Source organism: Pithys albifrons, chromosome 14 (assembly GCF_047495875.1).
Source record: "Pithys albifrons albifrons isolate INPA30051 chromosome 14, PitAlb_v1, whole genome shotgun sequence".
In the NCBI taxonomy this organism is placed as follows: domain Eukaryota; kingdom Metazoa; phylum Chordata; class Aves; order Passeriformes; family Thamnophilidae; genus Pithys; species Pithys albifrons.
This window is the reverse complement of record NC_092471.1, coordinates 19,601,291-19,620,007: the sequence shown is the minus strand read 5'-3', so window position 1 is coordinate 19,620,007 and position 18,717 is coordinate 19,601,291. Positions and strand designations below refer to the sequence as shown.

The 18,717-nt window shown below is 43.0% G+C and overlaps 1 protein-coding gene across 3 annotated transcripts in view; it reads left to right on the top strand.

Moving 5' to 3' along the window:
• ATRX (ATRX chromatin remodeler) overlaps window positions 1-18,717 on the top strand; it is a 92,102-nt gene that overhangs the window by 39,443 nt on the left and 33,942 nt on the right. For 2 of the 3 annotated variants that reach the window (XM_071569534.1, XM_071569532.1), the window contains 8 exons: window positions 3,318-3,396; window positions 9,122-9,252; window positions 9,752-9,988; window positions 11,460-11,553; window positions 12,013-12,121; window positions 12,701-12,883; window positions 13,250-13,391; window positions 13,782-13,891. In XM_071569534.1, coding sequence (XP_071425635.1) covers window positions 3,318-3,396; window positions 9,122-9,252; window positions 9,752-9,988; window positions 11,460-11,553; window positions 12,013-12,121; window positions 12,701-12,883; window positions 13,250-13,391; window positions 13,782-13,891 — 1,085 coding nt within the window. The remainder of the gene's footprint in view (window positions 1-3,317; window positions 3,397-9,121; window positions 9,253-9,751; window positions 9,989-11,459; window positions 11,554-12,012; window positions 12,122-12,700; window positions 12,884-13,249; window positions 13,392-13,781; window positions 13,892-18,717) is intronic. The other variant, XM_071569533.1, reaches the window with a different exon arrangement.

The following is an 18,717-nucleotide window of genomic DNA, read 5'->3' as shown; positions in this document are numbered from 1 at the left end:
AGGTGTCCCTGCCCATGGCAGGGGGTGGCACTGGGTGGGCCTTAAGGTCCCTTCCAACCCAAACCATTCCAGGGTTCTGTGATAAGACAGCAGAAGGGAAATAGCTATATTGTGACTTTCAAAGAAAATACTTGTTGGCAGATACTGAGTACAAAATGAAATTATTGTTATTTGTAGTTTCTCAAACAAACAAACCCCTCACCCCTAAAAACCCCGAAACACTCAGATTTTCAATTGGATATAATGTTCCTCCTTTTTTATACCAACTTGGTGCTGACCCACTTCTTCCTGATGTTTTCCTGCAGCTCAGTTTGGGCAGAGCTGTTCATCTTTGCAAAGGCTGCTTTTCAGAAGGGCTGTGCTGCTGCACATTCAGAGCCCAAGCAAAGTTTGGTTTGCAGTGGTTTGCATCATCCTTGAGTAGCAGTTGGAGAATAAGTTTCTTTTTCTGCATTTACACAGCCCTGTAATGTTTGTTTTTCAAGGCCTCCCAATGAAGTAAGTTTAGTTGTGTCTCTGCATATAATACTGAGACTTTCAGGGCTTTTCCTTGAGTGCTGCTCTATCAGTGTTTTCCCAGGGATGCCCCTGCTGGGGGAGATTGCAAATAATTAATAGTTTGCCTAGTAATGAACTGGCATTTTTTGTGTGGTAACTGCCATGGCTGTTAAAACTCTCCCACAGACAGGTGATTGTATTTTGACAGTTCTCAGCATCCCTGAACCATCAAAGAAAAATACCTCAGAAATGGGATTGCTCCTGTACCAGTGTGTGTTCCCAAACTTGGTGTTGAGAAGGTTGGTGTAACACATCAGGAGGGCTCTGAGGCAGTGGCAGCACTTGGTTATTTCACAGGTCACAACTGGAAGGATTGGATAATTATTGGAGAGAAGGGTAACTGTACAAATTAGAAAAATGAGATGGGGATGTGGGATGATTTGCAGTAGAGTTGGACTGAGAGAGAAGTGAGTTGTTCTAGAGTGGAGAGAGAATGCTAAAAGTGGGAAATTTAAATTGTTATTTATTTAAAGACCTTAGGGGTAGTTTCAGGGAAGGCTGAGCCAGATGCGTGCTGAGAGGGTGAGAGGCAGTAGATACAGGAGTTAGCAAGCCAATGGCCCTGGAGACCAGGAACAGTATTTTATATATATATCTATCTATATATCTATATATATATATCTCTATAGATATGTATATCTATAGATATATATATATATACACATACTTGGTTGCCTTGTCCAACTTTGGAATTCCTGTCCTTTGAAATGCTCTAAACTTGACTGGCCAAGGCCCTGAAAACACTGACCTTACTTTGGAGTTTGCTTTGCTTTGGGGATGGAGTTGGAGTAAGTCCAGAGATCCTTCCCAACTGGAGTTATTGTTGGATTCTATGAAATCCTGCCTATATTAGATTATTTTAAGAGGAGACAAACATATTGGTTTAATAATTAATAAAGGAGTCTCTTCTGTGTCTGAACGTGCTGTGTAGATCAGTTGTCAAATGAGTCTTAGAATCTGGTTTGATCACCAGGTTACTTTTCCCTAAGTGCTTTTTCCTGGGATCACCCCTCAGTCAGCCCTGTCTGATGACATCTGGCTAATGCTGTTTCCAGGACAAGTGTGCATTAACACAACTTTGAGTAGCCTCTCACAGCCTGGTTTTAGTCCAGTCCACACAGGTGGAAAATAAACAGTACAGGTTATAAGTGAGGGGATCTCTTCTAGTTAGGAATGTGAGGTTTCTTTTCCTTAGCTTAATTGTACCCCCAGCAGGTTTGTCTGACTTATGTGCAAGTCAGAATAACAAGAGAAATGCAAGGGGAGTGTGCTAGAACTAGTCTGAATTCCTCTCTGTGCAGCCAGGAGAGTGCAGAGGAGCTTTGGGGCAGGTGCCACCTGGGCTGTGCCTCGTTGGTGTCCCACAGGCTGCTGCTCATGCCCTTTGCATGGGAGACAGTGGCTTGTAGTGCAGCTGAGGTTGGGTATTTGCAGTAAGGACAGCACATGGAATTTTCAAGACACAACTGTCTCCACACACATGTGCTCTGAGAGCCCAAACAGGCAAGGATTAGTGTTCTCCAGTCCTTCTCATAGCAGCAGAGCATTCCGAGCCTTGGCAAGCAATTCTGTAATACATTTGTGTATTATTACAGAATAAACCTTTTCAGTTTATCCAAACTCAGTGATTCTGATATAGTAAATAACTTTTTGGGAAGCTCAATTTCTGACTCCTGGGTGGAGTATTCAGTCTCTCTGTTTTGGTCTAAAATTCACAGTGTGTAATAAGGCAAGAATTGCAAGCTGTGTGTAGTAGCAAATGGAATGTGGGTAAAAGTGCTGCTTGAAAAACTAGATACTTTATTAATAAAAATACTTTTTTTATATGTCAAGATAGTTAACTGATAGAGAAGTGGTATTACCAAGGTATTTTTAATGGGATTTGTGACAGGGTGGGTTCTACAGTTGCTGGAAAAGTGAGGCTGAGCACTGTTGAGAGTTCAGAAAACACAGGATCTTTGTTAACAGGAGTGACTGACTAGCAGGAACCCAAAGAGAAAGGAGAGAGGGAGGGAGAGAGAGATTGAGAGGGATTGAGAGAGATTGAGACTAAAGCAGTAAGCCCACACCACCCCACTCACTACAGGGTTACTCACCTAAGGTCATCTGACCAACTCAGGACACTCCCCCAAGGCAGGAGCTGCATCCTCTGGGCACTGGCAGACAGCAGTGTCCCTGCTGGCTTTTTGGGGAAAAAAACACCACCAACCACAGCATGAGTCCTCTCACCTTTACTGAGCCTGCTGGTGACAGCTACCCAGGGAGGAGTGGCCAGCACCCCCCAGAGAGGTCCCAGGCTCTGCTCTCTCCTCCTTGCTCTCCCCCTCAGCTCTCCTCCAAAGGCTGTCAACCCATAGAAGAAATCAGAGAAATCACAGACTATTCTCAGTTGGAAGGGACCCACAAGGATCATCAAGTCCAACTCTTAAGTCAATGGGCCATACAGGGGATTGAACTAATGACCTTGGCATTATTACAGCCAAGTTTTAACCAACTGATCCAGTCAAGAAACTTTATGCAGGCTCTGTCTTCAAGGACAAAGCCTTCACTCTATCAGCTTTTGTTTCCTAGAACTTGGCAGGAAAAGGATAAATCTTTTCACAGGTGACATAAGCAAAACACAGACCAAACTGTGAACACTTTGAAGGACTGTTGTTGGAGATGTAGTTCCTGTGCTGTGTCATTCATTGTGCTGTCACGTGTTCCTGTTTGCTGCTGGATTCACACGTGTTGATGTTCTCTGTTGGGTTCTTTTTCAGGAGAAGAGGGAGAGGCTCTATCAAGGACTATCCCAATGGAGGAGGAGGAAGATGATGATGATGATGATCCTGAGAATAGGTATGATACCCTCCGTAAGGACTTAAACCCGATTCTAACACCCCCTAGGCGTGGGCGCAAAGCGGCGCAACGGAGGAGCGAGCGGGCTGTGCCAGCCCCGGCTGCCCGCCCGGCGCAGACCCGCGCACGGGCCCCCCGCAAGCGGCACCACGGGGCCAGAACACAGAGGCCAGAGTCCAGAAAAAGTGCAAAGCAAGTCTGTAGGAGCCTTAGCTAACCCCCCCCTGCACAGGGGGTGCCCTGAGTGCAGCACTGTGCCCGCTGCAGGGTGCGCGTTGTCACCAGTGTCGATGCCAGGCAGGGAGAATCCTCCTCCTGAGAAATGTGAATTCCAGCCCGTTCTGTGAACACAGAGTGACAATTTGCATCTGTGCAACACGCAGTGCTGCAGTGTTTTCAGAATGGATTTGGTTATTACTGTTACTTAAGATGCTTTTTTAATTGAAATGCCTTTTCTCAATAAAGAGAAAACACAAATGTGGGGAAAAGAGTAGTAGATATTTTCAGCTGTTAATTCAACTGAGTTCTAATCCACTTGAGAGTACCTGAAGTGATTAATGTGACAGCTAAGGCCCTGATTCTACAAGCACTGTGCACAGGCTCCACTGGTATCAAAGAGACTAATTATACACATATATTTTAAGTCTTTGCTTAGGTATTTTAGAATTGTGGCTTATATGTATTGCTTCAGTTTCCAATGCAATAAAAATGAACCTCTGTAAGATACAGTTAGTTGAGACACCCTATTTTCCCAGTACCATTGTAGCTGTCCAAACTAGCCTGGCTAGACACGTCCAGGCTGTTTCCTGATGAGTAAGTGCACAACACACTCAGCTCTGAGCCACAGGAGCTTTTTGGGAGTTATTGTAGTTAGACTGGAGAGTTGTTCAACAAAGTTTTACACAATATTTCAGAAACTGATTTTCATTTTTGGCCATACAGCATGTGTGGGACCAGCTTTGCACAGTTGCTGATAAGTCTTTTTCTGCTTCTGAGCCTTAACAGTTTAGACTGTGGAAACTTTGTTTTACAGAGTTGTCCATTTTGATATGTGGCTGAAGTAAATTTTAAAAACACTGTTTTATAATATCCTTTATGGATCTCAGTTTGGCATCAAAATGCTGCTGCTTGTTTTCAGTCATCAAATTTAATCCAGTTACTCAGCTTTTAAAGAAAGTGCTTTCTAGGGACTTGATGGCACAGGGTCATAAGCAGAACATTTAAACTTTGGTAATAACAAGATTTTTTAACCTATAATTTCAGTCCTGTTTTCATTATTTTTTCCCCTTTTTTGTTTCCTTTTTTTTTTGTGAGTTTCTGGTTGATAACTAAACCAGGACACTTTTGTCAGAAGTTCATTATTTAGCATACAAATGGTAGATCTTAATTATTAGCTGAGTACCTACTTTGGGAAATTAATTAATTAATTTCTAACAAACAACTCAGTAATATAAATTTGGGCTTTAAAAATCAGTTTCTGTACTTTGTTTCCAAGCTGACTCTTTGTTAAGCTTTTCTTTAGGGAATATTTTGAATATGTTTATGAGATGGGGAGGTGTTTTGTCAATAAACAGTGTTGTCAACCTTCAGACATGTTAACTGGTAACTGCAGTCTGATTTTACTTCATCACATGTTGTGCTTGGCACCAGAATCAGAGATCTAAACTGTAAAAAGATGGAACAAATTTCAAGAACTTCAACACTTGTTCTTCTGTTTACTCAACACGAAGTGTTTCAATAGTTTTTCTGCTGATTCAGAGGAGCTGCCTATTTCCTTCCAGGCCAAAGAGGGTACTCAGTACCTGCTGGGTGTTTGCAGTGTGGGAGCTCTCCTGTTTGCAAGTCTCTAGTTTAGATGTTCTGTTATTTGCATACCTGGGGATGTGCATGACATGAATATGAATAGTCTTGAAATCATTTTTGCCAAAATGCAATATCCAAGTGGGTCATACTATGCCATACAGTGCTGTATGCTTTCATCTTCTGTTGTGTAACTATTACTGGTCCTTCTGATCTTTTCAATGGTACTGTTTGATATGTTTGCAGTAGTTCTGTTTATTAAGAAGTTAATAGTGTATTTAATGCAGAATGCCTTTAAGTATTTGATGGTTACAATAAATTTTTGTAAAACGTTTTTCTTGTCCAAGCATTTAATTTAATACAACTCTGACAGCTTGAAAATCAGCCTCTTCCAACAAAGACAGCACAGTGTTTAGAACAAGGTGTTTGGAGGTTTTCAATCATTTTTTAGACATAAATGACATTTCCTCAAAATGTTAATATCTTAAAATCTATTGTAAAGGGTTCTGAATGTTCTAGTAATGCCCTGAGGGCCCATTTAATTCAGGAGTGCTGTATCTGGGATTCTGGTGGCTTTTATTAGCCACATCCAAACCTCCTCCCTGCCCAAGGGCTTGTTTGGGGCAGCCTTGTTTCTACATATGACCAGTAGGGATTTATGAACACTGTGTGTGAGTTGGTGTGATCTGATTGGTAACAGCACATCACAATAATGTTCTGAAATTTAAAATCATGACTTTTTAAGCAAAGTACTTTTTACGGTGGTGACATTTCTCACCAAGACTTTTAACCATCTCTGGAGGAGTCCCTTGTGTTGGCACCCTGAAATTCAGGAGCAGGAGCGGTGCAAATTGCCAGGTGGACTTAACTCCATCTGAGCTAACCCTTCAGGCTGCACCTGAAGGGTAGTTTAAAGTATCCTGCAGAGTAACTGAGCAGCCCCTGGGTAACTTGTTTGCCTTCTCTTGGGAAGGCTCTTTTTGTTTAGCATAACCTAAACCCCAGCAGTCAGTTCCTTCCTTAGACACCTGTTTTGGTGTGGTGTCCTTACAGAGGGGAGGCACTTTTACATCCCAGTTCATCTAAAACTGTGCTTAGGTACTATCATTTTATTCCAGAGTTGTTTTGATGTGTCTTGGTTGAGCTTCCAGCCCCTTTCTGTGAGGCACTGTGTCACTCCCTGCTGGGACAGTGCCCTTCACACAACCCTCCCACTGACTTTGGGTGAGATGGAGTGGGGCAACATGAAACGCTTCAGGGCCCAGCAGATGATGAAGGGAATGCAGGGATTGTTTTTTAATTCATGTTGATTTTTACTACCTGAAGTCCTGTGCTGGACACCATACAACTCTGTGCCTCTTAATTAAATTTACTGATAAGTGTTCAGCTGTTACATCTGGTTGGCCAAGAATCTTTTATGTCCTTGACCTGAGTAAATATTATGGTCCCTTTTGCTCTGTGTGGGTTTCTCTGGAGGAAGGTGAGGGAGGGAATTTCACACTACTGTAGCTTGTTTTTCTTGCTGCTGTTGATGCAAGTATTAAAATGTTAAACTGCATTTGAAGTTCCTTAGCTTAGAAACCTGGTCATTTTAAATGAGTTTTATCTTAAAAAAGAAATATATTATCCTGGTCAACATTCATTGTAATTTTAATTTAAAGCCAGTTTCAAGAGTCCAAGGTATTCAAATTCCTGTGAGCCATTTTGGCATCACTCATTTGTCAGGTGCATTGACAAGGCTTAATCTGTTTGGGGCTGGTATTGCTTGCACTTTTAATTCCTGTCAGATAGGAGTTAATTGAAAAAAGGCATTTTTAAAATTCTCAACATCTTAACAATGTCTCCCATTTTTAGCCCAAGATCATACCAATAAATGCATTGTGAAGAGAATGTGGCTTTTCTTGCCAACAAACAGTCCCATCTCAGTTTGATTCCAAGTGGTTGAGTCTTTATCCTAAGATGAAAAATAGTACTAATTTTCTGTGGCAGAAGTAACTTCTTAATCAGTATTACTCTATGTAATTAGAAACTCATAAGTTTACCCAGTCTGGTTGGTGGTTTATGATGAAGATTAATGGGAATATCACAACATCTGTTGATGGGTAGCAGATTTTGTGCATGGTATTTTTAGCTGTTAGATACATTTGCTTTGGGTTTTCTTTTCCCCCTTAAAAACACTTCATTCAAGACCAAATGAAAACGTGTGTCTTGTGTTGTTCAGGCCCAAAGTCAGCCTTTTAAGGGTGCTTTGTGTAGAGCAGGTAAGTATTGCCATCTGCATCCAAGTTGTGGTGACTTTGCTGATTCACTTGAGACCAGGTGGTAATAGGCAGGACTTGCAGGATTTTCCCCTTTTTTTTACTCTCCTGAAGTTTGGTGGTACTTTAAGCCATTTCATTTTGAAGGAAAAGTTCTGACCATTAAGAGATGGAAGAAATACAGTCTGAATTTCTTAAATAAGGAGCTGTTCATTTCTGTTGCTGTTACACTTGAAGTGGTGGGTGTAAAAAAAACCCACCAAAACTAACCAAACCCAAAATCCCTTTTCCAAGTCCTCTGGAAGGACCCAATGCCAAAAGCATTTGGAAGAGGATGTTACTTACCTGTGGACTTCAGTAAGCTTTGTTGGGTTCACACTGTGATCTGCTGTTAGAATTAAAGCTCACCAAGGGTTCTGCAGGGGAAAGGTTTAATCAGCTTTTTCTTCTCAAGCCATTTCTCCAAAGAGGGGAAGGTGTGTTTTGGGTGCTGGTGGATTGTTTGGTTCACTGAACAGTCTTAAATGTTTATTAAACTGTTTTGCTTCCATCTTTTAATAATGACAGAATGTGAGAGTCTTTTTGGAATCACTCAAAAACCAGAAAACACTGGTTGGAATGTCAGGAAAGATACCCTGGGAAAATTTTCTTTGAAAGGTTTCTTTGTTTTAGGGATTCATTACAGGCTGGAAAATGAAATACTAATTGTTAAAACCCTAGTTACTAGTGCTCCCTGACAGTAACAATTTTCTGTTGTGTAAGAAGCTTCCCTTGAGAGGTGTCTGTTCCTTTGCCATCTCCAGGTGCAGCCTCGGTTGTGGTTCCATTCCATGGGCTTTGAATTTTTGTTTAAACTGGTATAAAATCCCATTGTGAGCTATTTACATAAATGTGCATTCATTCTCCCAAAAGGCAAGACATGAGGTTTGACCTAGAAAAAAATATTTAAAATTGATGTCCTTGCAATTAAAACTCTGGTATTTCTGATATTTATATGAGGAAGACCTGGTTTCATTCCTTTAGGATTATTTTTTCCCCTGGAAGTTAAAGTTCTCAGATAACTCCACTATTTCCTTGTGCTTCTGCCTCTACATTTCATATTCTGCCTTGGATAGATCCAGACAAGATTTTTATGCTGCTAGAGGATGGGAAGAAATGATTTTTCCATAGTCACTTGTACTTTAGGTGGAAACCTCCTTTAGGGAAGCTGAGTGGAGCAGGAACTCAGGATTTTCCTGTGAGATTCAGGTCCTGTGGTGTGGGTCAAACTCTTTGGTGTGTCTGTGCATATTCACAACAGGGTTTGTGCCACAGGTGCTGTAAGGCAAGTGCTTGTAGTTAATTCCCCAAACAGAATAAAATGCAGCCTCTACATGTGGACAGTTGCTGTTTATCTCCACCTTGCTGTAAGGCAGGAAACTTCTCTTTTCAAAAGTATTACACAAATCTGCTTTCTGAAAGCAAATCAACACATTACATTGAACGTGAGATTTTTGCTGAGATATCCTGTCTTGCCACAGTGACTTTTCATCATGTGTCTCTTTTTTTTTTTTTTTGTTCAGCTTTCAGTCCTTTTTTTGAAGTTCTGAATGGTGTAGGATTACACTTGTCGTTCGTAGATGTACTTGAACAATGGAATAAATAGTGTTTTCTGTTTTACTTCAAAGAATTGCCAAGAAAATGCTTTTAGAAGAAATCAAAGCCAATCTTTCCTCTGACGAGGATACATCTTCAGATGAAGAACCAGAGGAAGGAAAGAAGAAACCTGCAAAGCAGCCTGAGAGCAGAGCAGATGATGGTAAGCACCAAAAAGCATCTGGGAAAGTGGTGCTGTGGCACCTGTCACCATTTCAGAGGTCACTTGGGAGAGCTGAAATTGTTAAAGTTTCTTCAGTTTTCATCAAAAAAATGTCATTGGTGTTGATGCAAAGTTGCCAAATAGGGGCCACTGTACCTGGTCTTGAGGATTATCATCTCTTTCAGTCTTCCATATATTTATATTTTGCTACTGGTCTGATTTTTGTAAGGAGTTTAGAAGTCCTGGGGACTTGTGAGGAATAGTCTGTACAGAACAGTAAGTCCTGCAAGTGCACAGGAAAGATTTGGCTAACCCAGTGATTGGAACAGGCCTCAGGCAGCACAAAATACTGAGCACTTCAAGAAACTGGTATGTTGTTGCTTGTAATTCCCTTGAAAATCACAGAATTTAGCCTAAATTAATTCAGATTTCTGCATTTAAGTGAGGGGAAAAAATGCCCAGTGTGTGTGTGTGTGGTACTGACTCTTCTCTCTGACAGGAGAGAATGAAAAGGAAGAGAAGAAGTCTGAAAAGGAGGAAGAAGAAGAAGAAGAAGAAGAAGAAGGTAATTCTGAGTCGGATTCAGAGGAAGAAGAGTCCTCCAAGAAGCCCAGATACAGACACAGACTGCTGAGGCACAAGCTCCCCATGAGTGATGGGGAGTCTGGGGAAGAGAAAAAGGTGGTGAAACCCAAAGACAAGAAAGAAGGGGGGAAGCGCAGGAACAGAAGGAAAGGTACAAAATCCAGACCTTTTTCTGTCATAAAAAGTACTTGCTTCTCTAAAAGAAGTTCTAAACCTTTTCAGAATGGAGATCTCAGACTGTGATTTTACAATCTCTGTGTAAATTTCCTTGTATATGAAATCTGGAATTCTCATATCTCTGAGATAGTCTTTCAAATAGTTTTATTTGAAATCTTGAATGCAAATGTAGCTCTCTCCACTTACTTTGTCCTCTGAATTGGATTAATCCAGTGGACTCTTAAAATGCTTACCTTAAAGAGCAGAGGCAAGGCCAGAATGTCTGAACTGGGAAAATCAGTCTTGTCCTTTCTGTAATTCCTGTCTTTCCCCTGGGCTGTGTGCAGGCCCTGGAGCAGGAGGCAGCTCTCTGTGCAGGAATTGCAGGCTGGAGCTGAGCACCAGATGGCACTGTGAGATGGACAAAGAACCTCTCAGGTGCTGACCATCCCCTGGCCAGGAAGGGTGCCCTGGTCCTCCCTGTCCTGGCACCAGTGCCAGCCAGCTCTGGGGGCTTCCCCAGGAGGAGAGGGGCAATTTGAGGGATTTGTTGAGCATTTTCCTCCATGACAGCTGTCCTTTCTATCAGATTGTACATTCCTGCTTTTCCTCCCTTATGGAACCACTGACTGCATTTCTTTCAGGAGGAGGAATTGTAAATGACAGGGGCAATGTGCAGTTAAGCTGCAGCCAGGCTGATTCTCAGGGTTCTTTAGTGTCAGCCTTTTAAGTTCACTGTATTTCACTTTGCCCTTTTATCCCTGTGCTATTAATGCATTTCCCCATGTATGTAAACCCCATGTTTTGAGCCTTGTTATTCATAAACCAGTTCAACTTTCCACTGTTCAAGGTCAAACTGAAATGAAAGGTGCTAAATGGCATGTTGGTGTCTTAATTACCTTTTTAAATGCCAATGATAGTTCCTAAAACTAGTTATGAAAGTGTTGCCTAATGGTGCCAGTTCAGGTGTATTTTTAATTGCCTTTTGAGTGAGTTTTGAGCTTGCATTACCTGAAGAAATGTCAAGCTATAAATGCAGAGAGGTAAGTGCATATGTTGTTAGTAAATAAGAGTTCTTTCCATGAAGCAATATTGTAAAATGACATCTAAAACATTTGAAACAAAAGCTTCTGTTTAACTGCAAAGCCTCTTCTGTTTTCTGACCTTCTGCTGTTCCCACTGTGCTCTCCCCTCCTCACCCACAGTCTTTGTCTTCTGATACAATACTTTGTCCTTTGTAAACTATATGTAGATATATTTATAAAGACCTCAAGCCTTGTTGGCGTAATACACCATCTACTTACATTTTAAGCTTTTCTACTCTGTAGCCCTTACATCCCTCTTATTCTTTTTACTGTGCTTGATGCTGTTGTCTGAAATGAGCTTGTTGGTCTCAAACTGTTGCACAGCCAGAGGCTGCTGACTTTGCAGGGATCCTCCACATGAAAGCACCTTTGTTTTTGCAGTGAGCAGCGATGATTCCAATGACTCCGAGTTCCACGAGTCTGCAGTGAGTGAAGAGGTCAGCGAGTCTGAGGATGACCAACGTCCAAGGACAAGGTATGACTCAAACAACTGCCTAGCCTGAGTTTGGGGTTTGGTTTGTAACAGTGCAGTTTAGAGAGGTGGTAAAAGTTAAAGCTTTGGATTGGTTCTTAAAGCCCTTGATGGGACTTGCCTGTAATTTGGTGTCAGCTGATTAATTTTGGGACAACTGGGAATTTTGAATTGGCACCACAGGAGGGGAAACACAACAACTTGATGAGCCAGTACAAAAAAAAAAAGATATTAAGAAAAAGTGAACACGTTTATGCCAGATACATCACTGTCAACTGAGGGATGGTGAATTGCAGCAAAATGATGGTGGTTCTGTGGGGCTTTCTGAGGGAGACCTTTGCTGTGTGTCCAGTGAGCTGGGGAGCTGAGGAAGGAGTTTGGAACTGCACAAAAGGAGTGCACATTCTGCTAGTTAGCAATAATTATTATTGTCAGTCAGCAATTCCTGCCATTTTTTGCTAGATCTGCCAAGAAAGCTGAGGCAGAGGAGAACCAGCGCAGTTACAAACAGAAGAAGAAGCGAAGGAGAATAAGGGTCCAGGAGGACTCCTCAAGTGAGAACGAAAACAAGGTACCTCCTGGGGTTCTGGAGTGTGGCTGGAGTTCTGTCTCTGCCACCTGCTCAGGGGCCTGGGGAGCCCAAACACCTCTGCACAAAGGGCAGTAAAAACTGCAGCTCTCCAGGCTTAATTCAGACATAAATTTGTAAAATGACACCATAAACTTTTCCTTTCTAGATCTTGATAGAAATGCACAATGATGAAATAAATGGATTTTTTAATCTAAATGTGAGACAGATAGAGGCTTTAGTACTACTAGGGTTGCTTTGCCTGTGTGGAGCAGGTGACAACTGATCTGATCTGGGACCACTCTAATAGAAAAACAGTTCTTTATAAATGATCATTAGTTACTATCAAATGATGCCAGTGCTGTCAGTGTGCCTTGGCACAGCTGGGCTTGTCTGTAGCATCTCAGAGCACATTAATAAGGTGACACTTCCTTTGTCATGCTGGCTAACTTTTAAAAACAGTATTTTTTTCCTTATTTTCACCTGTGTATATAAGAATTTCTGGCAACATATCTAAGCACGAAGATTTTGATGGTCTGTGCCATAATTTTCTTGCTAATATGCACTTTTTTTAATTTCTAGCAGAGTAATTCTGAGAATGAGGACAATGATGATTCAAAATCTCCTGGAAAAGGCAGGAAAAAAATCAGGAAAATCATTAAAGATGATAAGCTTAGAAGAGAAACACAGAATGCACTCAAAGAAGAAGAAGAAAGACGGAAACGTATCGCAGAAAGAGAACGGGAGAGAGAAAAGCTGAGAGAGGTATGGTCTGTTCTCCTTGTACAGTGCTGGGGGTGGAATTGCTGATGTCTAAGACAGATATTTCTACCTGAATTTGAGCTGATAAGTAATTTCAAAACCACTTACATGCAGCCTTGTAAGCCACAAGTTTTATTTGCAGTTTCCTTCAGGCTGCCATTGGTAAGTTTTATTTGACTCCTGTGCACTCCAAAAGCTGTTTCAGTTACCACAGGGAAGAGACTCTGCCAGAGGCAGTTGTGCTGCATAGTAAAGAATTGAAGGTTTCTCTTTGCTGAGCAAATTATGACTACCAGTTCTGCTAAATCCAGTGTCTCTCAAGTGCTTGTGTTACTCATGTGAGAACTATTCCTGTGATTCTCTTTATAGGTGATAGAGATAGAAGATGCTTCCCCTCTGAAATGTCCCATTACAACTAAGTTGGTTTTGGATGAAGATGAAGAAACCAAAGAACCATTAGTGCAGGTTCACAGGAGTATAGTTACCAGGCTGAAACCACACCAAGTAGATGGTAAGAAAAGAGTGTTCAAAACAAAGTGGTTTTCCCTCCATGAGCACAGCACCTTATGCATCCTGGATTAGAATCACAGGGAAAACTCCCTGACAGGCAAATACCAGAATGGCTCCTCTTTTCTCCCAGTCCCCAAGATCAGTCATCTCCAGCCCTTACAGTAATATTTTCTAACCCAGTTGCCACATCTTCAGTGAAACTGTGAATATAATCAAGTTCAAGACAAAGCTCATCCCACCTACAACCCACTGGGCAGAAATGAATCAATAATTATCCTGACAGCTGCTTTTCTGAGAGTTATCCTGATCTTTAAATGATCACACCTGTCTCTTACATGGTGAGCTTCAGCAAGAGGAATGTTTACTAAGAACTTTCAATGATTTTTTTTAGGTGTTCAGTTCATGTGGGATTGCTGTTGTGAATCTGTAAAAAAAACCAAGACCTCTCCTGGTTCTGGGTGCATTCTTGCTCACTGTATGGGCCTGGGGAAAACGTTACAGGTAAGAAACAAAAGTCATCTTGTTTCCTGCTCTGTGGCTTCCTCTCACAAACTGATCCAGCAAAAGCCTTTTAATGGCTTTCAGAACACAATAAAACTGACATGTCATAGACAGGGACTTGAGGATAGTTGCTGGAGGAGAGTGTTTTGTGCAGAAAACGTGAGAAAAAAGTTGTGTTTGTAGCATGTGGCTGTGAAGGTTCTCCACAATTGTGCTTTCTCTCCTTCAAAAACATGTAAAATTAAATTAGGTAATCACAGATGTTTGTGTGAAGAGGTTGTATTTATTTCCAAGTGGAACTCAGAACAAGCACATACAGTGGTAGGAGACAGGCTTCAAGAACCTGTTTCTGAGGCAGTGTAATAATCTTAAGCAGGTTAGGTTTACATTTTACTGTCTTCCTTCTTTGTGTGTTTTTCCTTGAAGTGTTTGTTTCCTTGAGTGCTTTTTTCATTTATTTGCTGTGCTGATAAATTATGAGCTTGTCAGGTTTAGGGTTTTTTGGTGTCTAGAGTCAAATGCTTTGTGCTTTTGCTGCAGTTTAGACTCTTCTGGGTTGAGGGATGAAGTCATTTGCTCCTGTCAGTGGTTGTTCATGTGCACATGCAGATTTTTGGAACAGTTAAGAAACTTTGTTGCCTTGACAGGTAACTACAGGCACCATTTCAACCCCTTTTTCACTTTATTTCTTCTCATTGGTTTCCCAGTTCTTTGCTTCCTGAGCTCTTCAGGTTCAAGCCTTCATTGTTGCTTAAGGGCACATCCCTTCTCCTTCACACTGCCAAGGACTGCTTTGTAAACAGAATATTGTACCTATTCTTAAGATTTCCATATTTCTGGGTCTCATACAAGTGGGTTAAAAGCTGGACAGTGAACAACTTGGCACTTCTATTGGTCCTTAATACCTGAAGCTCAGTCCTTACCTTGAGATCATAGAATCACAGAATGGATTGGGTTGGAAAAGCCCTCCAAGATCATCGAGTCCAACCCTTGGTCCAGCTCCAGTCCCTTTACCAGATCATGGCACTCAGTGCCACGGCCAATCTGTGTTTAAACACCTCCAGGGATGGGGAATCCACCCCCTCTCTGGGCAGCCCATTCCAATGCCTGAGCACTCTCTCTGCAAAGAATTTCCACCTGCTCTCCAACTTCAATTTCCCCTGGCAGAGCTTGAGCCCATCGTGCCCCCTTGTCCTATTGCTGAGTGCCTGGGAGAAGAGACCAACCCCCACCTGGCCAGAACTTCCCTTCAGGCAGTTCCAGACAGTGCTGAGGTCCCCTCTGAGCCTCCTCTTCTCCAGCCTGAACACCCCCAGCTCCCTCAGCCTCTCCCCACAGCACTTGTGCTCCAGTCCCTTCTCCAGCCTCGTTGCTCTTCTCTGGACTTGCTCCAGCACCTCAATATCCTTTCTGAACTGAGATGTGTCTGCTGAAGCTCATCCCCCAAGCAGTTGCTGTCAAGCAACACTCACAGCTCTTTTCCTTGGGCCTCTTGTAGTCCTTGCAGACCTGGAGCACCTTATGCCTTTGACCTTCAAAAGAGGTGAAAGATCAAAACCAGTTTCTTTTCCCTGCATCTCAGTATTGATGCTCTTTTTGGGGTGGTCAGGAGTGTTGCCTTCCCCTGGTGTTTGGTTGTTTCCAAGTCCCAGTGAGCCTTCCCAAACTTTGGGAGTGTTGCCTTCCCCTGGTGTGTGCTTGTTTCCAAGTCCCAGTGAGCCTTTCCAGACTCTGGGTTTGCATCTGGCCAGATGGGGCATCACCACTAATGCTGTGAGCAAAGAGCTGGGCTGAGTTGCTCATGTGGCTCCTCTGCTGCCTGGTCTCTTCCCAAGAATCCCTTCAGCAGAAGTCATTTGATTGAAGAACCTTTCCCTCTGATTTTGGGAAAGAGAAGGGGAATTTTTCAAGAACTCTGAAGAAGAAAGGCAGGTGACCACCTTGTCTGTGCTTGAGTAGATGCTCAGAACAGCAGGGTCTGCCTGTCCTTGGCCTGCACTGCTGCTGGTTCCTCATTTCTGGAGGAAGAAGATATTCCCATATCTTTATCAGGACTGCTAGGCCAGTGAAATGATCTGCTGGGAACTGTTTGGTCCCTGGCTTGATCTGAATCATTAGAAATGTAATTGCAGCTTCTGCAGACATTGGCATTGACTAAACTAACTTCAGCTCAGGATCAATCCAAGCCTTCCTGTGCCAGGAGTGGTTCTTGGCTAGAAAATCCCTTTTCAGGAGATCCTCCTGGTGCTCTGGGCAGTTTGACCAGCAAATTAGATCATGTTAGCAGCCAGCACTTGTGCAACACTTCATTCTAAATCCTTTTGTTCACATGCTCCAAGTGTGGATGCACTTTGCCCATTCCCTGGAGTACGGACTGTTCAGCTTGGTGATGGTGGCTCTCAAAGATGTTTTCTTCCTACAGTGAGAATGGAATCCTCAGACCATGTGAAAAAATGCCTTTTCACCACCCTCTTCCATCTTGGTTGTGGTAGGAGCTTCCCCACTGGATTGGGACCCAAAGCCCAGCTTCTGTTCTTTCCTAGGGAGCTCAGTCCTCAGTGCACTGGAATTCCAGGCTCTGTGGAACTGGGCTCAGCAGTTTTGTGCCTTAGCTGGATTCATAGTCTGCAGGTGGCAGCAGGCAGCTCCATGACCTTGGCAGTCACTGGGCAAACAAAGTGCTGAGATCCTGTGCCAAGCAGAGTCAGGCTTGGTTGGACCTGTGTGGGTTTGGAATGAGGAGTCTCCATGGTTTTTTGCTCTCTGTAGTGCTCAACTCTGCCCTGCTGGTTGGTGTTTGTCAAAGTCAGCACACCAAGTGCTGCTGGAGAGTAGACTTGGCTTGGCTTGCCTTTCACTATTACTTTTAGAGACTTGCAATGTGCTCCAAGAGAAGGTCTCCAGAGGGAATCCAGCAGGAGGTGTCTCATTCCTTGCTGACCTTGGCTGTGCCACACTGGCTCAGGTGGCTTCATCATCCTTGTCTCTGCCCTCTGAACCAGGATCTTCAGGCTGAAGTTACATGAGAAATAGCTTATCCTGCTCTCTGACCAAATTCAGGCAGAGTTTATTTAGGACTTTCTGGTCCTGAGAATCTTTCTGGACCAGCAAATTGCAGGAATACCTTGACTGGCAAAACATTTCCAGTTCTGTAGAACCCCCTTGGGTTCTTCTGCAAAGAACAGTCTCAAGGGATCCTTGGGTTTTCTGGTGATTGTGGTTTTGCAGGTGGGTTTGAGGGTTTATTTTTGTGAGTTCCACAGAGCTGTAGGTGATCAGAGGGACCAAGTCCATTCTCTGTGGGTAGAGTTTGGGTAATCCAAGCTGCAGTCTTGGTTGGTGGTGCACAGCATGAGGACAGCAGGTCTTGAAGAACTCCAGCTGCAGTGTATACTGCTCTGATTTGTTTAGGGAAATTGGGGTGACAGACAGTGTTTTGACAGTCTGAAAATCACCTTTGAAGAATATATTTTTACATGCTTGATTCCAGCTTGGGTGTTGTGGTTCTGTAGGAGTAAATTCCACCTTTTCCTGGAGATTTGCAATGCTTTGCAGGACTGTTCCACAAGGCTCTTTAGGTTTGTACACTATATAGTTGGATGAAATGTTTCACAGCAGAAAGTATTCTTCTGTGTGATCCAGATGTGTTAGTGACAATCATTTTGGGCTGTAACTTCTTGATAATTAAAGCAAGCCATAGTTAATGAACATGTATCAACAGAAACCATTTTCAAGGCTGGTGTTGCAGCTCAGGTGGCTGGTTTTTCCTTCTGTGTTCCTTTGCCAGTCATTCTGCTGTGCTCTGCGATGGCATTTGTTGGTTATCTCTTCAAAAGAGCCAAATCAGCCAGGAGTTTTAGCAGACTTTGCAAACTGCAGAGCAGGATGTCAGTAGAGATCAGGCAAATGAGGCAACTGGGGACTTGCTGGCCAGGACATGGGACCTCAGTGATGGACCTCCATGGGTGGTTTTTGCATCTGCGTGTGAGATGCTTCAGTCTTACCTGAAACAACCAGTAACTCCTTTGGTCTTGCAGCAGCTCAGAGCAGTTTGTTGTTGTGTTCCAAGCATAGTCATGGAGTTTGCAATTCCTTTGAGCAGTACATTAAATCACACTTGCCAGATCTGAAAATTTTCTCCAGGAGGAACTGAAAAGTGTGGATTAGAGAGTGCAGTCACACAAAAAATGTGGTGGCAGAGCTGGAGTTCACTGACTCTCCTGCTCTCCTGAGTGCTCTAGGCCTGCCTTCAGTCACTGCTGCACAGAACAGGCCCAGCACTGAGTGACACCAAAAGGTTTAAGGTTTTTCCTGGGTCTCAAGCAGGTGTTGTCATGTGCAACACAGAGCCAGGGTGAATCCTTGGAAAACATTTCCATAACCTGCTTCAGAGCAACAATTTGGCAATATGGCGAAAAAAATGTGAATCACAGAATCACAGAATCATAGAATGGATTGGGTTGGAAAAGACCTCCAAGATCATCGAGTCCAACCCTTGGTCCAACTCCAGTCCCTTTACCAGATCATGGCACTCAGTGCCACGGCCAAGCTCAGTTGAAAAAACTCCAGGGATGGGGAATCCACCCCCTCTCTGGGCAGCCCATTCCAATGCCTGAGCACTCTCTCTGTAAAGAATTTTTTTCTGCTCTCCAACTTCAATTTCCCCTGGCAGAGCTTGAGCCCATCGTGCCCCCTTGTCCTATTGCTGAGTGCCTGGGAGAAGAGACCAACCCTCACCTGGCCAGAACTTCCCTTCAGGCAGTTCCAGACAGTGCTGAGGTCACCTCTGAGCCTCCTCTTCTCCAGGCTGAACACCCCCAGCTCCC